The sequence below is a fragment of the Xenopus laevis genome, chromosome 9_10S (assembly GCF_017654675.1).
Source record: "Xenopus laevis strain J_2021 chromosome 9_10S, Xenopus_laevis_v10.1, whole genome shotgun sequence".
Lineage (NCBI taxonomy): Eukaryota > Metazoa > Chordata > Amphibia > Anura > Pipidae > Xenopus > Xenopus laevis.
In genome coordinates this window covers 102,669,762-102,689,878 of record NC_054388.1, presented here as the reverse complement: position 1 = coordinate 102,689,878, position 20,117 = coordinate 102,669,762, and the positions used below count along the sequence as shown (strand labels likewise).

The window sequence follows — 20,117 nt, the reverse complement described above, 5'->3', positions numbered from 1 at the left end:
GGGCAGATATCTATCGGATAGGTTTAAACAACACATTGTTGATGTGATCCTGCACCGCTTCTGTTCATTATGTTCTTCATGTGGACTTCAGGGTTAGTTCTAAAGATTGCTGTAGATAAAAGTCCTTCTCCAGTCAATATTATGCTTTATAGGTACCGGTGCAGCCTCATCTGCTTGAAATTGGGCAACACTCTTAATCCTGCTCTCAGTCTGACTGTATAATAAACAGGTGTGTCATGGAAATGCCGTGCCCAGGTTGTTGCGCAAGTGTACTTTATCCCTTCACAGGAACAGGAGTGAATAAGAAGGAAGGAAGCACAAAGATAGAGAAGCCTACACCTCTCCGTTCTCCCCACCCAACCAACTGTTTGTAGCAATCACCTTCATTCTTGTGCAACCCATAATGGGGGTGCCCACACACAATGAATCCAAGGCAGTCTGTTTACTTTCCTATCAGGCGTTGGCTTTCAGTACACATAGCTCATATATTTGTGATATTTCTTCAATAGATACTTGTTGATTGGATAGGGAGAGTTCTGGAATTGGTCTATTGATCAAATCCAAGCCGGTCTAAAGGTGGCCATACATGGGCAGATTAAAGCTGCCGATATCGGTCCTTTAGACCAATTCGGCAGCTTACCTTGTCATGTGTGGGGTCTCCCGACGGGTCCCCCCGATCGACATGAGGCCAAAAATCTGTCCGATATTGATCGGTCAAGTTTGATTTTTTTTCTACGATCCAGGACCACATCGACTAGTTGATGCCGTCCTGCGACCCGTCGGAGCCCATTAGTAGTATTGTAGCCGTTAGTGGGCATATCGGGTTAAGATCCTCTCGTTTGGCGACCGTGCCCAACGAGCGGATCATATAGTATATGACCACCTTAAAGGGATACTGTCATGGGAAAAACATTTTTTTTTTTTTTTTCAAAATGAATCAGTTAATAGTGCTGCTCCATCAGAATTCTGCACTGAAATCCATTTCTCAAAAGAGCAAACAGATTTTTTTATATTCAATTTTGAAATTTGACATAGGGCTAGACATATTGTCAATTTCCCAGCTGCCCCAAGTCATGTGACTTGTGCTCTGATAAACTTCAATCACTCTTTACTGCTGTACTGCAAGTTGGAGTGATATCACCCCCTCCCCTTTCCCCCCCAGCAGCCAAACAAAAGAACAAAGGGAAGGTAACCAGATAACAGCTCCCTAACACAAGATAACAGCTGCCTGGTAGATCTAAGAACAGCACTCAACAGTAAAATCCCATGTCTTACTGAGACACATTCAGTTACATTGAGAAGGAAAGACAGCAGCCTGCCAGAAAGCATTTCTCTCCTAAAGTGCAGGCACAAGTCACATGACCAGGGGCAGCTGGGAAATTGACAATATGTCTAGCCCCATGTCGGATTTCAAAATTGAATATAAAAAAATCTGTTTGCTCTTTTGAGAAATGGATTTCAGTGCAGAATTCTGTTGGAGCAGCACTATTAACTGATTCATTTTGAAAAAAAAAGTTTTCTGATGATAGTATCCCTTTAAGAGTGTTTGGCATAGCAGAGGAAATCCAGAGTCCTGAGATGGTTTTCTGTTCTAACAGTGAGGTCTCTACACTTCAGAGCTATGCTCTCTCATCCATGGTCCGGTCCTGTTGATTTCTGGGAAACCCTCTATCAATTCAGCAAATGATTGGCCACTCCACAGTAGAGATCTCAAAGTGCCCGAGTGTTTTTAGGAATAAAACGGTTTTCCGGCAAAACTTCCGAATGTTTCATGGAAGATTCACCCGAAACTGAACCCCAATTTGCATCTGTAAAATTAAAAACGGTTTTCCCTTCTTTGTTTGTGTAACAAAAAGATTTGGTGCTTCCTTAATATATTTTGGGTGCTTGCGATCCAGAACGGGGCCGCTGGGAGTTGTGGGACTGTAAGACAGTAGTAAACAAAAATAGTTAAGAAACAATGGGCATGGGTCCCAGCAATAAAGCTCCAGGCAGTGAATATTCCCTGTGGCTCTGCATCAAACACAACAAATACCCGCACAGCTGTAATAACATCCCTGCTTTGTGTTGGGCTGCAGCGGAGGGAAGGCACAGTGTGTAAATGTGTGAGCTTGGCTCTACCCTGTGGATTGTTTTGTTGGACATTTCTATTGATACATAAATGTTCTATTCAGTACATCATCTGGAAGGGTTTAGTACAAGTGAGCTGCATCTGGCACCAGTGCCTTGTATCCTCCCTCTCCATAGTAAATATGCCTGAACACAACTCTTGCATGGGATATATTGGGATATATTTTTTTTTCTGTTTTTAAATTCCCTTTTTTAAGAGCAGCCTTGGCTGCCTTCCATTCACATGAATAAAAAGGAGTATTCAGATACATAATGCGCATGTACTAAACATATACTCTTACAAAGCTGCCCGTATATATTCCGGTAAAGTGTACCTGTATAAACCCTGAATGCAGTATTTGTTTACCTTTAATCGAACACTCAACTACAGACTCTGGGCCAGATTTATTAAAGGGTGAAGTGACTGACGCCAGCGTGACGTCATTTCGTTATTTCGCCGATTTACTAACGGGCGCGGGCTTAACTTCGCTAGCGAAGGAGATAGACTCTAGCGGTAATTCGCTCCCTTACGCCTGGCGAAGTTGCGCTCTGGCGAATGGATGTAACTACGCAAATTCACTAAGGTGCGTATTTTTCTGAATGTTACCTCTTGCCTTCATCAGCTCAGACAAGTTGAAGCGCAATAGAGTAGATAGATCTTCCTCAAAAAATAGTTGAAAGTCCCAGTAAACGCTGGCCGACTTTTCATTTTTCAGGGTGATAGGCTGAAAAATAGCGTTCCTTTTTGGGGGTAACTGACATTTCCTGACATATGGCACATGAACTATACACTGGGGTCATGTGTAGGGCAATATAACAACTCTATTTTATTTATTAAGGTTTTATTAAGGTTTGCTGCAACATATACGTCCATTCAAATTTAACTTCCCACCGTATGCAAATAAGGCAACGCTAGCGCAACGCCACTTCACTTGCCGCAGTAACACTACCACTACTTCGCCAGCATTCGCCACACTGGACGCAGTTTCGGATTTGAGTGAATTAGCGTTGTCCTGGCAAATCTACGCCTGGCGAAGTGTTGCGAAGTGGATGCTAGCGCAAATTCGGCGCTTAGTGAATCTGCCCCATTGTGTTATACACAAGGCTAATAATATTATATGAGCCACATATTAGAATCCAACTATAGTATATACAGGTATGGAACCTGTTATCACCCAGAATGGATCCAGGGTTTTGTTTTTGGATATTGGGTCTTTTTATAATTTGGATCCCCAAGCGTGTCAAAAATGTAGATCTACCAGTAGACCTTTAGCTGGTGATCAGTAGATCTCAAGACACTGTCAAATAACAACTTGTCTAAATCACCCTCCTATTTCATTCTTTTCATTCAGAAATTTATTACGTTAAGGTCACATAATAAACAGTTGTTTGTTAGATATAACAATATACATTTTCTCATAAATAAGTATTTAAGTTATGTTTTCCATGGAACACAGAATGCTAACAATGCTTTTATGGATGTAGATCATAATAAGACAACATCACTAAACGTAGTCCTTGTATTAGTAAAGTGTGGGCACTCCTGCCTTAAGTCTAATAGCAAATCATTTGAACATTAAATAAAGCCAATAGGATTACTTTGCCTTCCATGTGGATTCAATTATTAGTATTATTACTATAGAGAAAAAGGAAATCATGTTTAAAAACTTGACTTATTTGATTAAAATGGAGTCTATGGGAGACGGCCTTCCCTTAATTTGTAGCTTTTTGGACAATGGGTTTCTGGATAACAGATCCCATACTTGTACTGTATATTATCTTTAATGTACTCAAATGCCACTCTTTCCCCTTTCAGACTAGAATGGAGACCACGTTTGGTCCTGCGTTCTCAGCAGTGACAACTATTACCAAAGGTAAATCCACATCCATTTGTTCTAATAAAACAGGTAAATCAGGCCATACACAGGCCAATACAAGCAGACGACTCAACCTCTCCAGACTTGAGTTGGCAGCTAGTCAGCCCATACACGTGCCAGGTTTGAAAATCCCATCTAGTAAGGATTGCCTCAACATGTTGATGTAGTTCTTGTCTAAATGGTCACACTGAATGGTTCCATGAGCCCAGTTTGGCCCATTGCCTGGATTATAGCCAGCCTAAAGGTGGCCATAGGCTCACCAATAATATAGTTTTCGTACGATATTCGGTGCGTGTATGGTGGGAGACGAGCCGACCGATATTGGCAGACTTGAATTTCAGTAGACTCGTCGATCAGGCTGGCTGGAAAATTTTGATCAGCCGATGTTAGTGCTGATTGTCAGATACAGGTAGAATTCTATTTTCTCCACCTGTATATCTGATGATTCAGCTTTAAATGTCTGTATTGAAAACAAACGATCTTTCCTGGAAAGGTCGGAATTGTATCCTCTATGGCAGTGATCCCCAACCAGTAGCTCGTGAGTAACATGTTGCTCTCCAACCCCTTGGATGTTGCTCCCAGTGGACTCAAATCAGGTGCTTTTTTTGGCAGTTTTTGGTTGGATAAAAACCAGGTGCACTGCCAAACCAAGCCTCAATGTAGATTGACAATCCTGGGGCTACCAATTGGCCAATCACAACACTTTTTTGGCACCCCAGGAACATTTTTCATGCTAGTGTTGCTCCCCAACTCTTTTTACTTCTGAATGTTGCTCACGGGTTGTAAAGGTTGGGGATCCCTGCTCTATGGCCTCCTTAAGGCAGTATCATGTATCTCATAATGTAACAGATCTCAAATGGAACGGTGCTTTATGCCACTGTTTCTTAGGACTTGCCCAGTTATATGTAACCTGGTGCCGCCCTGTGCTGGACTATAACCCAAAAAAACAAAGAGCTGTCTGGGAGGTAGGGGAAGAATTTTTGTGACTTGAAGGTCTGCAGCCATGGTATAAGAACACTCTTTGGCTTTTCTCTCTTGCAGCTGATGGAACCAAGCACAGACGGACCCCCTCCTCATCCAGTACCCTGACATTTTCCCCCCGGGATGAAGATGATGTTATGGTAATTTCAGTTTTTATCTTGCTCTCATAAATACAGTGATGGCATCTTAGGCCTCCTAAACACTTTTTATGCCTATTTCTTTCACAAACAAAAGCCAAACCACTAATCCATGCCCTTATCTTATCCTGTTTAGACTATTGCAATCTACTCCTAACTGGTCTTCCTGACTCCCATTTTTCTCCCCTCCAATCAATTTTAAACTCTGCTACCAGGATCCTTCTGCTCTCTCCTAAAAGGGAGCTGCTCAACCCCAACTAAAATCTTTAGCGTGGCTGCCTGTTAAGCAAAGAATAGCATATAAAACCCTTCTACTAACATTCAAAGCCCTTCACTCCTCTGCTCCTCACTACCACATCCACCTCTGGTCTCAAACCCTTCTATCTTCCTGCTCCTTAACTCTGGAATTCCATCCCTGAATTCCTCCGTAAGGAATCCTCTCTTAATCTCTTCAAGAAAAAACTAAAGCTGGCCATAGATGCAAAGATCCGATGGTACGAATCATCGTACGATCGGACTTTCCCATCTCCCGACCTGCCACTAACCATTCAGATCAAAGTCTTACCAGTCAGATTAGTTAAAGAACAGATCAGCAATGTTCTGCCCCTGACAGCAATCGTACGATATCTATGTCCGACCAAAGCTGGTGACAGTCTCCCAATGAAAATCGTACGATCGGCAATACACGCAGAGATATTATCGGCAGCCGACAGAAATTTTCTAACCTGTCCGATAGACCAAACGACCGATCTCCCCTGGACGAAAAATGTCGGGACTCTCCACACACGGTTCGAAAATCGCACGAATCCTCGATTCGTACGATCAGATCTTTGCGTCTATGGCCAGCTTAAGAGCCTACCATTTGTAGCACTTGAACATTGGCCTAGTCCTGTCCCTAATGACTATGCCTTACCTTGTGCACTTTTTTATCTCCAATTTGTACCTGTATGTTAGCCACCCATCCACTTAGACTATAAGCTCTACGGGCCAGGTACCTCCTTCCCACTATGTCTCTTACCACATAGCACTTAAGCTCTTTGTCCTATGATTCTGTATATATTTATTATGTGATTTGTCTCCCCATGTATACTTTTTATATATATATATATATATATATATATATATATATATATATATTGTACTTTTATGCACTGTACAGCGCTGCAGCTCCTTAACAGCACTTTACATATAAAGTTATACATCCATAAATATTGTTTAAAGGGGAACTTTACCCGTTCTGCAGGAGCCACTGTTACTCTTCACTGCTTTGTCTGCCAAAGTTCCTTGCGTTTGCAAACATGGTGCTTCAGCAGATGATTTTTTTAAACATGTCCTGATTCAAAAGAATCCCGGCATGACATGTTAAACCAACCTGTCATACACTTTAACATAGTCAGGCATTATGGTCAAAATTGGGCAAACTGCCCAACCTAATCTCAACATGTATGGCTAGCTTTACAGTTCTAAAAGCCCAATACACAAAAGCGCTCAAATCCTACTACCTTTCTATATCGTTGTTAATATCATGCAGGCTACATTCCTGCAGCGCTCACCCTTTTACCGAGTGGGTCCGGGTGCAAATGCCCCAAACCTGTCGCTTAATTCATCATGTTTCAATATGCAATAATGGTGTACAGGTCACTCACCGCTCTTATTCTCTGGTCCATGTGCGACGCCCCGAACCCGCGGCTTTGGGAGGCTTTTACAATGGATACGATACCCTTGTGACGTGCACTCGACAGATCAGTAGACAGCGGTGAAGTAAAACTGTTTTATTTACCCGTCAATCTTCCTAATGCATTTCGTGCGATCCCACACATATAGTACGCATGGAATCACACGAAACGCGTTAGGAAGATTGTCCTGTAAATAAAACTATCTTCCTAATGCGTTTCGTGTGATATTCACCACAACGGAGGTCACAAGTCACTGCTGTTTCCATGGCAGTTTCCTATAGATACCACAGTGTAGGGAGAGGTAGACTGCCTTCATGGTGCACTGCTGTTTGCACAGTAGAAGTTGTACCGTCTATGTGGGTGGTTGCGTTATAGCAGACATGTTGTGTCTGTCTCCAAGACATGGAAGTAAACAAGGTGTCCCCAGAGGCTGTGACAGACAGGGTTAGTCTAAATGGACATTGCTTGACTCCACATATTGTTAGTGTTGTTCACAGATATCTCACGTAGACGTTATGTTTGCAGGTGGTCAAGCAGTGCAATGCCTAAAAGTCTGCGGCTGATGTACAGTAGTAGAAAAACATCATTAAGGGTTAAGTAGCTCTGCTGTCATCTCTCCAGGAATATAATTTTCAATCTTAAAAAAAATATACATATATGAGTATTCCCTTTACGACCCCCCGCCATTCTCCATACGTCCCCCTCCCTCCTCTTTCCCTTGCCTCCTCACATCTCCAGCAGGAAGCCGGCAAGCTCAGTGAATTCAATAGGAGGAAGTGTCCACATATATACGGTAAGCAGAGCTGGCAGCAGCTACATTGGAACATCACACACACACAGATGGAGCTAACAGCCTTGGTTCTGCTCGGGGCTTGGGAGCAGAGCACGCAGCAAGGGTCGCCCTAATCTTGAGCGGCAGGGCTACCCTGGGTGGAGTTCTATATATAGACTTTTAATCTAAATGGAAATGATGATCAGTCGCCTCCTAGGGAATCTTACAACTGGCGTCTCATGGGCTGAAAATGTGGATATCTGACTTTAAGACTTGCATTTCCTCGTCGACACATTCCCAAGACTATGTTGCTGTAACACATCCGCAGCACCCCATTGCATTCTAACCTCTATTCCTTCCTTTGTGGGGGGTTTGTCTCCTCAGCCTCCAATCAGCACCCCGAGACGCTCGGATTCTGCCATTTCTATACGGTCCCTGCATTCGGAGTCCACCATGTCCCTGAGGTCCACGTTCTCGCTCCATGAAGAAGAAGAAGAGCCGGTAAGGGAAAAAGATTAACGGTGTCACAGAGTTGCAGACAGTTGCTGTAAGTAGCCACGAGCAAGCTTACTTTTTGTATGGGAGACATGCCACGTTTGTTCAGTTTGAACATGGCAAGCGAGGATACAGCCCCAATATACATGGCAATTAGGGATGCACCGAATCCAGGATTTGCCTTTTTCAGCAGGAATCTGATTCGGACGAATCCTTCTGCCCGGCCGATCCGAATCGTAATTAGCATATGCAAATTAGTGGTGGGGAGGGAAATCACGTGACTTTGTCACAAAACAAGGAAGTAAAAAATTTTTTCCCCTTCCCACGTCTAATTTGCATATGCTAATTAGGATTCGGTTCGCAAAGGATTCAGGGTTTAGGCCGAATCCAAAATAGTGGATTCCCTGCCCTATATTATATTGCCACTGCAATTCCACACAATGATCTTAATGCTTTGCACTTTGCAGCAATAATGTGTATAGCTTCTTAATATATGTAGATCATTTTGCAAAGCAGCCATTACTTATAGTCAGTGTTGCCTTTATGCTTGTGCACATGATACAGCTATAACAGAGAATGCGTCTCTTGTGTCCTCTGGAATTATCATTCTCTGCATAACAGTGCTCCATGTAGGGAATAGGGATACAGAGCCCCTTCATCCCAGTGCAGCAGGCAGCCTTGAATTCCTGTGAATATTTCCATCTTTGCTGTGTTTGGTGCAGTGAGGAATCCATGTCATTAACAGATGTATCCCTCTGTGCTGATTTAGGACCCGCTAGTGTTTGCGGAGCAGCCCTCGGTGAAACTCTGTTGTCAGCTCTGCTGCAGCGTCTTTAAAGATCCTGTCATTACCACATGTGGGGTGAGTATATATTGTAGGAGCTGGCTCTGTATGCTGCACTTGATCCCCAGGGTTAGTGATTATATAATAATATAATAAATAACCTTTTTTTGCCACTGTCTGTGCCATCAATAAAGCCTTATCTGCAGTGTGTGTGTGTGCACTGCATCCAGCTGAAAGCTGACCATACACAGGCCATTCTTGGACTGAGCACTGGCAGCTCAACTATAACTACCAGAATATGGAATATTGCTGCTGGAGAATGGTGGAAATGTTAAGTCAGTAACAAGTGAAAGTGCCACAGGCCCCACATCACAGCTGCCATTTACTCACTGCCAAATACAATTTCCGTTTTGTGGGGGGGTGCAGTGCATTGAGCCAGGAATAGGCAGCCTTAGGCGTTTCAAACCCACCCCAAAACCCTGCTGCCAGCCCAGCTGCTAGGAGGAGGATAGAGTACACAGTGAGTAGTAATGCTGTATTATTGTAACATTTATTAGTGCAGGTATGGGATCCATTATCCGGAAACCCATTATCTAGAAAGCTCTGAATTACGGAATGGCCGTATGCCATAGACTCCATCTAAATAATCAAGATTTTTCAAAATGATTTCCCTTTTCTCTGTAATATTTCAAACTAAGATATAATTAATCCTTATTGGAAGCAAAACCAGCCTATTTGGGTTTATTTAATGCTTACATGATTTTCTAGTAGACTTAAAGGAGAACTAAACCCCCCAAACTAATGAAAACCCCTACCCTCCATAGTCCCCCCTCCCTGTTCCCGCCCGCACAGGTGTTAATACCTGTAAATGCCCCTAAATCTTTAATTACCTGTTGATGCAAGGTCAGCGCCCATGAACTCCACTGGAGCTCACGGTTTTCATTCGTTTTAGGGATGCACCGAATCCAGGATTCAGTTCGGAATCCGGCCAGGATTTGGCCCTTTTTAGCAGGATTCGGATTCGGCCAATCCTTCTGCCCGGCTAAACCGAATCGTAATTAGCATATGCAAATTAGGGGCAGGGAGGGAAATCGTGTGACTTTTTGTCACAAAACAAGGAAGTAAAAAATGTTTTCCCCTTTCCACCCTTATTGTGCATATGCAAATTCATATTCAGTTTGGTATTTGGCCGAATCTAAAATAGTGGATTTGGTACATCCCTAATTAGTTTGGGGGTTTAGTTTTAAGATATGAAGATCCAAATTACGAAAAGATCACTTATCTGGAATTCCCCAGGTCCCAAACATTTCCCTCAAATGGTTTAAATCCACAGAACATTGTTGAAAATAACTCGGGACTAATTATTTCAGTAAATAAAGGGGCACCTACTCCATCATTTTTGGAATCAGTCGATAATGGATACCAAGCCTAATCTGAAGCCTAATTTGCATATTTAAAAATTTGCAAATTGAAGTATGAACACAAGAAAAACGTGTGTTCTGTTGTCACGTGACAGACCGATTCCATCAATAGTTTGGTTTCAGCCGTATCGCAAATGGAATCCAGGATTCAGTGCACCACAGTCTATAATATATGCTCCTGTTTTACTATCACTTGTCCCCTAGGCATTTAGGCTTGCACCAAAGTAGTACTTATCTGTTATCTACTGTGTATCCTGTGCTTGAATGGCTGCCCCCATGGCTACACAGCAACTTGTTTATATAAACTATAGTAGTACTTATCTGTTATCTACTGTGTATCCTGTGCTTGAATGGCTGCCCCCATGGCTACACAGCAACTTGTTTATATAAACTATAGTAGTACTTATCTGTTATCTACTGTGTATCCTGTGCTTGAATGGCTGCCCCCATGGCTACACAGCAGCTTGTTTATATAAACTATAGTAGTACTTATCTGTTATCTACTGTGTATCCTGTGCTTGAATGGCTGCCCCCATGGCTACACAGCAACTTGTTTATATAAACTATAGTAGTACTTATCTGTTATCTACTGTGTATCCTGTGCTTGAATGGCTGCCCCCATGGCTACACAGCAGCTTGTTTATATAAACTATAGTAGTACTTATCTGTTATCTACTGTGTATCCTATGCTTGAATGGCTGCCCCCATACCTACACAGCAGCTGGTTTATATAAACTATAGTAGTACTTATCTGTTATCTACTGTGTATCCTATGCTTGAATGGCTGCCCCCATACCTACACAGCAGCTGGTTTATATAAACTATAGTAGTACTTATCTGTTATCTACTATGTATCCTGTGCTTGAATGGCTGCCCCCATACCTACACAGCAGCTGGTTTATATAAACTATAGTAGTACTTATCTGTTATCTACTGTGTATCCTGTGCTTGAATTGCTGCCCCCATGGCTACACAGCAGCTTGTTTATATAAACTATAGTAGTACTTATCTGTTATCTACTGTGTATCCTGTGCTTGAATTGCTGCCCCATGGCTACACAGCAGCTTGTTTATATAAACTATAGTAGTACTTATCTGTTATCTACTGTGTATCCTGTGCTTGAATGGCTGCCCCATGGCTACACAGCAGCTTGTTTATATAAACTATAGTAGTACTTATCTGTTATATACTGTGTATCCTGTGCTTGAATTGCTGCCCCCATGGCTACATAGCAGCTTGTTTATATAAACTATAGTAGTACTTATCTGTTATCTACTGTGTATCCTGTGCTTGAATGGCTGCCCCCATGGCTACACAGCAGCTTGTTTATATAAACTATAGTAGTACTTATCTGTTATCTACTGTGTATCCTATGCTTGAATGGCTGCCCCCATGGCTACACAGCAGCTTGTTTATATAAACTATAGTAGTACTTATCTGTTATCTACTGTGTATCCTATGCTTGAATGGCTGCCCCCATGCCTTCACAGCAGCTTGTTTATATAAACTATAGTAGTACTTATCTGTTATCTACTGTGTATCCTGTGCTTGAATGGCTGCCCCCATGGCTACACAGCAGCTTGTTTATATAAACTATAGTAGTACTTATCTGTTATCTACTGTGTATCCTATGCTTGAATGGCTGCCCCCATGCCTTCACAGCAGCTTGTTTATATAAACTATAGTAGTACTTATCTGTTATCTACTGTGTATCCTGTGCTTGAATTGCTGCCCCCATACCTACACAGCAGCTGGTTTATATAAACTATAGTAGTACTTATCTGTTATCTACTATGTATCCTGTGCTTGAATGGCTGCCCCCATACCTACACAGCAGCTGGTTTATATAAACTATAGTAGTACTTATCTGTTATCTACTGTGTATCCTGTGCTTGAATTGCTGCCCCCATGGCTACACAGCAGCTTGTTTATATAAACTATAGTAGTACTTATCTGTTATCTACTGTGTATCCTGTGCTTGAATTGCTGCCCCATGGCTACACAGCAGCTTGTTTATATAAACTATAGTAGTACTTATCTGTTATCTACTGTGTATCCTGTGCTTGAATGGCTGCCCCATGGCTACACAGCAGCTTGTTTATATAAACTATAGTAGTACTTATCTGTTATATACTGTGTATCCTGTGCTTGAATTGCTGCCCCCATGGCTACATAGCAGCTTGTTTATATAAACTATAGTAGTACTTATCTGTTATCTACTGTGTATCCTGTGCTTGAATGGCTGCCCCCATGGCTACACAGCAGCTTGTTTATATAAACTATAGTAGTACTTATCTGTTATCTACTGTGTATCCTATGCTTGAATGGCTGCCCCCATGGCTACACAGCAGCTTGTTTATATAAACTATAGTAGTACTTATCTGTTATCTACTGTGTATCCTATGCTTGAATGGCTGCCCCCATGCCTTCACAGCAGCTTGTTTATATAAACTATAGTAGTACTTATCTGTTATCTACTGTGTATCCTGTGCTTGAATGGCTGCCCCCATGGCTACACAGCAGCTTGTTTATATAAACTATAGTAGTACTTATCTGTTATCTACTGTGTATCCTATGCTTGAATGGCTGCCCCCATGCCTTCACAGCAGCTTGTTTATATAAACTATAGTAGTACTTATCTGTTATCTACTGTGTATCCTGTGCTTGAATTGCTGCCCCATGGCTACACAGCAGCTTGTTTATATAAACTATAGTAGTACTTATCTGTTATCTACTGTGTATCCTGTGCTTGAATGGCTGCCCCATGGCTACACAGCAGCTTGTTTATATAAACTATAGTAGTACTTATCTGTTATCTACTCTGTATCCTGTGCTTGAATTGCTGCCCCCATGGCTACACAGCAGCTTGTTTATATAAACTATAGTAGTACTTATCTGTTATCTACTGTGTATCCTGTGCTTGAATTGCTGCCCCATGGCTACACAGCAGCTTGTTTATATAAACTATAGTAGTACTTATCTGTTATCTACTGTGTATCCTGTGCTTGAATGGCTGCTCCCATGGCTACATAGTATAGTAGTGTTTATGAAGCAAACACACCAGTTTTATTAGCACAGAGCAACTGTGCATTATATTTTTATTCCTTTAAAATACTTTTGTCTTTAGATGTTACTGTTCCTTTAACTGCTAGTTAATTCAGAAAAAGACTAACAAAAAACATCTTAGAGGGGCCACGTGATCACTCCTCAACAGTGAGCAACTTGACTTTAGTATACAGGTCTGCTTAGTCCCTTAGCTTTTGTAGTTGTACAGAAGGTTTTCTATTCCTTTAGGAACAGACCAGGATAGTGATTTCTTTATGTGACCCTGTAAACCATTTAAAAAGCATTAAACGAGATGCTTTGTCGTGTGTAGTGGCATGTATGTGAATCCCCACATACATGCCACTGTGTAAGGCTGCCAGTAGCTTGCCGTGCATGGAGTTAAAGGAGAACTAAAGTTAAACTAAAGAAGTAGCTAGAAATGTTGTACATGATGTTTTGTGCTTCTGTACCAGCCCAAGGAAACCACAGCCCTTTAGCAGTAAAGATCTGTGTCTCCAAAGATGCCCCAGTAGCTCCCCATCTTCTTTTCTGCTGATTCACTGCACATGCTCTGTGCTGCTGTCACTTACTGAGCTTAGGGACCCACTCACAATATACAGTACACATAGAATAGAAATGTCACAATATAAGGCTGATTAGTAATTAATACACATAATTACTACATGGCAGCACAGAAACCAGTGCAATTAGCATCAGAATTTAATAATCAGCAAACCTGTAGCATCAGCTTATATTACAGGGGAAGCTCATTTTCTGCTGGATAATTAGTGACGAGCCCTAAGCTTAGCTTCTCAACAGCCAATCAGAGCCCACTGAGCATGTGAGTGTCACAGACACTTTCCAAGATGGTGACCCCCTGTGACAAGTTTGAAGTCCTGGATCATTGCTGCTATTGACAAGCTCAAACTTTAGCCTCGTGCAATAAGTTCACTATATAAAATATGGCATTATAAGCCGTATTCATTTTGAGGGTTTAGTTCTCCTTTAAGTTTTCTGGTAGAGGCAGGAGAGCAGAGGAAGTACGGTCACTGTGCACAAGAGTGAGGTCAGCGTCGGGCCCTCCTCCACTCACCGGAAACTTGTGAGAGAAGCGCCAGCTGGAACATGGAAAGTCCTACAACAGGAAACTGTCAGGCCGAGTCTGGCCGAGTGTAAGAAGCCGGCGTCCAGCTGCTGTGCTCTCTTCAGGAAGGGGGGTGGGAAAGTCTACATTATCTAAGGGAGAAAGCACACAGGGAATGTCTCTTTTATGACCCCCCCCCCAAAAGCCAGAGAGAAGCGAAAGTGCCAAGATCAGAGTAACACCATTTTCATTTGCACTATATCCAGGGGCCTAACTATAGAGGAAGCAGACCCTGAGACTGCAGAGGGGCCCAGGAGGTATAGGGGCCCCATGAAGCCATAATAAATGGGCAATTTCAGTATATATTGGGAGAACAGGATAACCTCTGGATATTTTGGGGGGCCCTAAAATAAACTTGCCGTTGGGCCCAGTAGAATCTAATTCTAATCTATTTACACCACTGACTATAACAATGCACATTGGCACATAATAATGGGGTAACTGTATAAGTACAGATATGCTACATATTGTGCCTGTTAAAAGCAGAACTTGTGCTGGCATTTGTATTATATAGTATATATTTAGTCCTTGTGTATTAACCAATCGTCTTCTCTCTCTCCCCAGCATACGTTCTGCAGGAGGTGCGCTCTGACATCTGGTAAGCCAATATTCCCATTGAGCTTTTCAAGAACAAATAAAGGGTTAAATACACTCGTATTATCACCTCTCAATAAGTTTCACTTCTCTGATCAGAAATATTTCTTCCCCCCCCATGGTAGAAAAGTGTCCGGTGGATAACGCCAAACTAACGGTGGTCGTGAACAACATCGCTGTTGCCGAGCAAATAGGAGAGCTTTTCATTCACTGTAAATATGGCTGCCACCCCTCCTCCAACGGCAAGCCGGCTGTTTTCGAAGTGGATCCTCACGGCTGCCCCTTCACCATTAAATTAAGTGCCAGAAAGTAAGTGAAATCATTTGGCTGGAAAACGGTAAATGTCCAATATCGCTACATTAAAGGCAAATGGTAAAGGGATACTGTCGTGTTTTTTTTTTAAAACACATAAGTTAATAGTTCTGCTCTGACAGAATTCTGCACTGAAATCCGTTTCTCAAAAAAGCAAGCAGATTTTTTTTATATTTAAAGGGATACTGTCATAGGGAAAAAATAATTTTTTCAAAATGAATCAGTTAATAGTGCTGCTCCAGCAGAATTCTGCACTGAAATCCATTTTTCAAAAGCGCAAACAGATTTTTTTTGTATTCAATTTTGAAATCTGACATGGGGCTAGACATATTGTCAATTTCCCAGCTGCCCCAAGTCATGTGACTTGTGCTCTGATAAACTTCAATCACTCTTTACTGCAAGTCTGAGTGATATCACCCTCCTCCCTTTCCCCCCCAGCAGCCAAACAAAAGAACAATGGGAAGGTAACCAGATAGCAGCTCCCTAACACAAGATAACAGCTGCCTGGTAGATCTAAGAACAACACTCAATAGTAAAAACCCATGTCCCACTGAGACACATTCAGTTACATTGAGAAGGAAAAACAGCAGCCTGCCAGAAAGCATTTCTCTCCTAAAGTGCAGGCACAAATCACATAACCAGGGGCAGCTGGGAAATTGACAATATGTCTAGCCCCATGTCAGATTTCAAAATTGAATATAAAAAATCTGTTTGCTCTTTTGAGAAATGGATTTCAGGGCAGAATTCTGCTGGAGTAGCACTATTAACTGATGTGTTTTGGAAAAAACATGTTTTCCGATGACAGTACCCCTTTCATTTTGAAATCTGAAATGAGCTAGTCATATGGTCAGTTTTCCAGCTGCCCCCAGTCGTGTGACTTGTGCTCTGATAAACTTCAGACACTCTTTACTGCTGTACTGCAAGTTGGAGTGATATTTCCTGTTCATTGGAGCTGAATCCATTGATGATGTCATTGAGGGGGATGAGGCTACAGCATAAATGATATGGGACAGCAGGTTCAGCAGTACAAGTGTTCGGACCTGCCTGAACACAAGTCAGCAGCCACCTCTTGTAAGAATTTTGAGTCTCACCTGCATATCACTTTGTTTGAATAGCATTATGATCATGGGTTTCATAGTCATAATGATACATTTCCTTCTGAAACACTCTTTTTGGAACCCAGAAGCCTGTGTAGTTGCAGCCATGATCAGAATGGCAAAATCTTGGTCAGCGATCTCCAACAGGAAGAGGAAGTCAAGCTTGGCAAACATGGCGACTGTGAACCTGCTTTGCTACTCTGTATTTAATTAGGATATATAGGGGAGCAGGGCTGTATTGAGGGTTGTGTGGGGTGCAATTCAAGACCTCTCCAAGACACCTAAATGATATAATCGGGTTTAATCCCACTAAAGATGAGTTCAAAAGTTAATATTCCATGTCATTTCCTTTTGCAGGGACCATGAAGGGAGCTGCGATTACCGACCGGTCCGTTGTCCTAATAACCCCAATTGTCCCCCGTTATTAAAGATGAACTTGGAAGCTCATTTAAAGGAGTGTGAACACATCAAGTGCCCTCATTCCAAGTATGGGTACGTTCCAACAGAAGTTCCGCTGGGTGCATTTTATAGGGTAGAACTGCTTGGCATTTTGGGTTCTTTCCATATCGTTTAACAGCTGGAAAGCAATTGCTTTAGGAGTCAATGGGGGAGATGTGGACAGTTGGCCATATTTCTATTGGCTGCTACTAAGGTTTACTATTCCTTATTTCCCTTGTCCTCTTAGGTGCAACTTTATAGGGAACCAAGACACCTACGAGACACACCTAGAAACGTGCAAATTCGAGGGGCTGAAGGAATTTCTGCAGCAGACAGACGATCGGTTTCACGAAATGCAGGTGGCCATGACGCAGAAGGACCAGGAGATTGCATTTCTGCGCTCCATGCTGGGCAAGCTCTCGGAGAAGATCGACCAGCTGGAGAAGAACCTAGACCTGAAATTTGGTAAGAGATGACTCCATACAACTGTTTGGGAAGGGGAATGTCTGTGCTTGTCAACTTGACACCCAACACCCTTTCCCAGGGTGCAGAAAGAGAAACCTTTCCAATAGACACATTGCACTGCTGGGGTATATCACACTCTTTCGCTTATTGGGGTATATTTATCAAAGAGTGAAGTTAGAGATCACCACAGTCCTCTAGACTGAAATTCGACCACTCTCCATTCATTTCTATGGGATTTTTAAAGGCATATTTATAAAACGGTGAATTTCACTTTCACCCATTGATAAATACTCTTTTAAAACTCCCATCGAAATGAATGGAGAGCGGGGGGGAATTTCAGTCTAGAGGACTGTGGTGATCTCTAACTTCACTCTTTGATAAATATGCCCCATTGTGAGAAGCGATATGCACCCTGTCTGGAGCAGGGTTGTACAGCGTATAACTGCAGTAATAGGCAGTGTTCATAAATAGTGTCTCAATTTGATATATTTGCAGATGTTTTGGATGAAAACCAGAGCAAGCTGAGCGAAGACCTGATGGAGTTCCGTAGAGACGCCTCCATGCTGAATGTGAGCCTCCTTTACTCATCATTTCTGTCCTCCACTACATGAAGTTCCTGACTAACATATATGTGCTAATATGCCCTGTGTGTTTCTTTGTGTTTAACAGGATGAACTCTCCCATATCAATGCCCGGCTGAACATGGGAATCCTAGGATGTAAGTACATAGGAAATGAGAGCAGGCTTGACTGGTAGAAGTCTGACTGGTTATGCCCAGTTTAATTCAGTGGAAAAATGTAGTTCAGTCAAATAAATTCAAGGTCCCGTATGATCAGTGTTCATATTAAGATATTGCTTTCTCCGTTGCTTTGCATCATCGGTAATGCTGAAATCTCTTCCTCTTCTGCAGCCTATGATCCTCAGCAGATATTTAAGTGCAAAGGCACCTTTGTAGGACACCAGGGCCCTGTGTGGTGTCTGTGCGTTTACTCCATTGGAGACCTGCTCTTCAGCGGCTCATCAGACAAAACAATAAAGGTGAGAGAGCGACGCACCGATATTTGCTCTAGGAATAGGTGTTTCTGCTGTCTTGTGGCAATAACATGTAATGACCTCTTAGGTGTGGGACACGTGTACGACATATAAGTGCCAAAAGACCCTGGAAGGACATGATGGCATTGTTCTTGCTCTCTGTATTCAAGGGTAAGTATCTTGAACTGTTTATTCTCCTAACGAAAGCATGGCAGCTTCTACACATCTTAAAGGATAAGAAAAGTCTTCGCCCACTTGGGGGTGCCAAATGTTAGGCACCCCAAGTGATTGTATTGACTTACCTGAAACCTTGGTCCGGTGCTCCTATCAGCAGAAAACTGCACCGGCCTGGGGTTATACCAGTGAGCACCACGGAGCGATCCACTTCAGTCTTCCTCTTTCTCTGCATGGCTACACATGCGCAGTCGAGCGAAAAAGCTACTTTAACTAAAAAGTCGTCTATTTTGGTCTTCTGCGCATGCGTTTGCCCCGGGAAATTGGAAGAAAGAAGCAGCTGGAAGATGATCTCTCCATGGTGCTCACTGGTATAACCCCGGGCCGGTACAGTTTTCTGCTGATAGGAGCACCGGCCCAGGGTTTCAAGTAAGTCAATACAATCACTTGAGGGTGCCTAACATTTGGCACCCCCAAGTGGAAGAAGACTTTCCTTCTCCTTTAAAGGCCACTTACCTAGCAAAGACTTCATATGTTTATAACATACACTCCAGGGTTCCTTAAAGGGGTTGTTTAAATTAACTTTAAGTATGATATAGAGAGTGATATTCTGAGACAATTTGGAATTGGTTTTCATTTTTTATTATCTGCAGTTTTTTAGCTTTTTATTCAGCAGCTCTCCAGTTTGCAGTTACAGGTCCAAATTACCCCAGCAACCATGCATTGGTTGAATAAAATACTGGAATATGAATAAGGCGAGGCCCGAATATAAAGATGAGTGATACAAAGTAACAATAACAATACATTTTGTAGCCTTACAAAGCATTTGTTTTTGAGATGGGGTCAGTGATCCTCATTTGAAAGCTGGGAAGAGTTAGAAGAAGAACGGAAATCATTCAAAAACTATAAAAAAGTAAAAATGAAGGCCAATCGAAAAGTTGTTTACAATCAGCTAATCTATAACATACTAACAGTTAACTTTAAAGTGAACAACCCCTTTAAAGGCAACTTCCACATATCATAACTGCCCCGTTGTGTAGCTCAGTGTCACTCCTTATTAAATATAGTTTCTGTTCTATAGCTTACTTTGGCTAAAACTAAAAACTTTTACCTTTTTTTTCCCCCCACAATGCTATAAGGGCTTCTGGAATAACTATGCTTTAACAATAAAGGGGTAGTTCAAGCACTTAAAGGGGAAGGAAACCTAGTTGGCGCAAAACCCCTCCCCCCCTCCCGTGTGTTGCCCACCCTCCCTCCTCCCCCCTGGCCTACCCGTCCCGCTGGGCAAATGCCCCTAACTTGTTACTTACCCTTCTACGCAGGTCCAGTCCAGGGAGTTCACAGACGACATCTTCTCCCACGCCATCTTCTTCCTGCTTTGAACAGCGTTTTGGCGCTTGCGCAGTAGGAGCATTTCGCTGGTACGGATCTACTACGCATTAGCCAAAACTCACGAAGAATGCGCAGTAGATCGTTCCGGCGAAATGCTCCTATTGCGCATGCGCCGTTCAAAGCAGGAAGAAGATCGCGCGGAAGAAGATGTCGTCTGTGAACTCCCTGGACT

At 42.4% G+C, this 20,117-nt stretch overlaps 1 protein-coding gene across 4 annotated transcripts in view; it reads left to right on the top strand.

Annotated features, from left to right (window-relative positions):
* The window catches only part of traf7.S (TNF receptor associated factor 7 S homeolog), a 42,344-nt gene that overhangs the window by 14,191 nt on the left and 8,036 nt on the right, over window positions 1-20,117 (top strand). For all 4 annotated transcript variants that reach the window (XM_041577887.1, XM_018237233.2, XM_041577888.1 and 1 more), the window contains 12 exons: window positions 3,926-3,983; window positions 5,028-5,107; window positions 7,937-8,053; window positions 8,817-8,909; window positions 15,006-15,039; window positions 15,161-15,344; window positions 16,802-16,936; window positions 17,130-17,347; window positions 17,843-17,916; window positions 18,017-18,065; window positions 18,258-18,385; window positions 18,468-18,550. In XM_041577887.1, coding sequence (XP_041433821.1) covers window positions 3,926-3,983; window positions 5,028-5,107; window positions 7,937-8,053; window positions 8,817-8,909; window positions 15,006-15,039; window positions 15,161-15,344; window positions 16,802-16,936; window positions 17,130-17,347; window positions 17,843-17,916; window positions 18,017-18,065; window positions 18,258-18,385; window positions 18,468-18,550 — 1,253 coding nt within the window. The remainder of the gene's footprint in view (window positions 1-3,925; window positions 3,984-5,027; window positions 5,108-7,936; window positions 8,054-8,816; window positions 8,910-15,005; window positions 15,040-15,160; window positions 15,345-16,801; window positions 16,937-17,129; window positions 17,348-17,842; window positions 17,917-18,016; window positions 18,066-18,257; window positions 18,386-18,467; window positions 18,551-20,117) is intronic.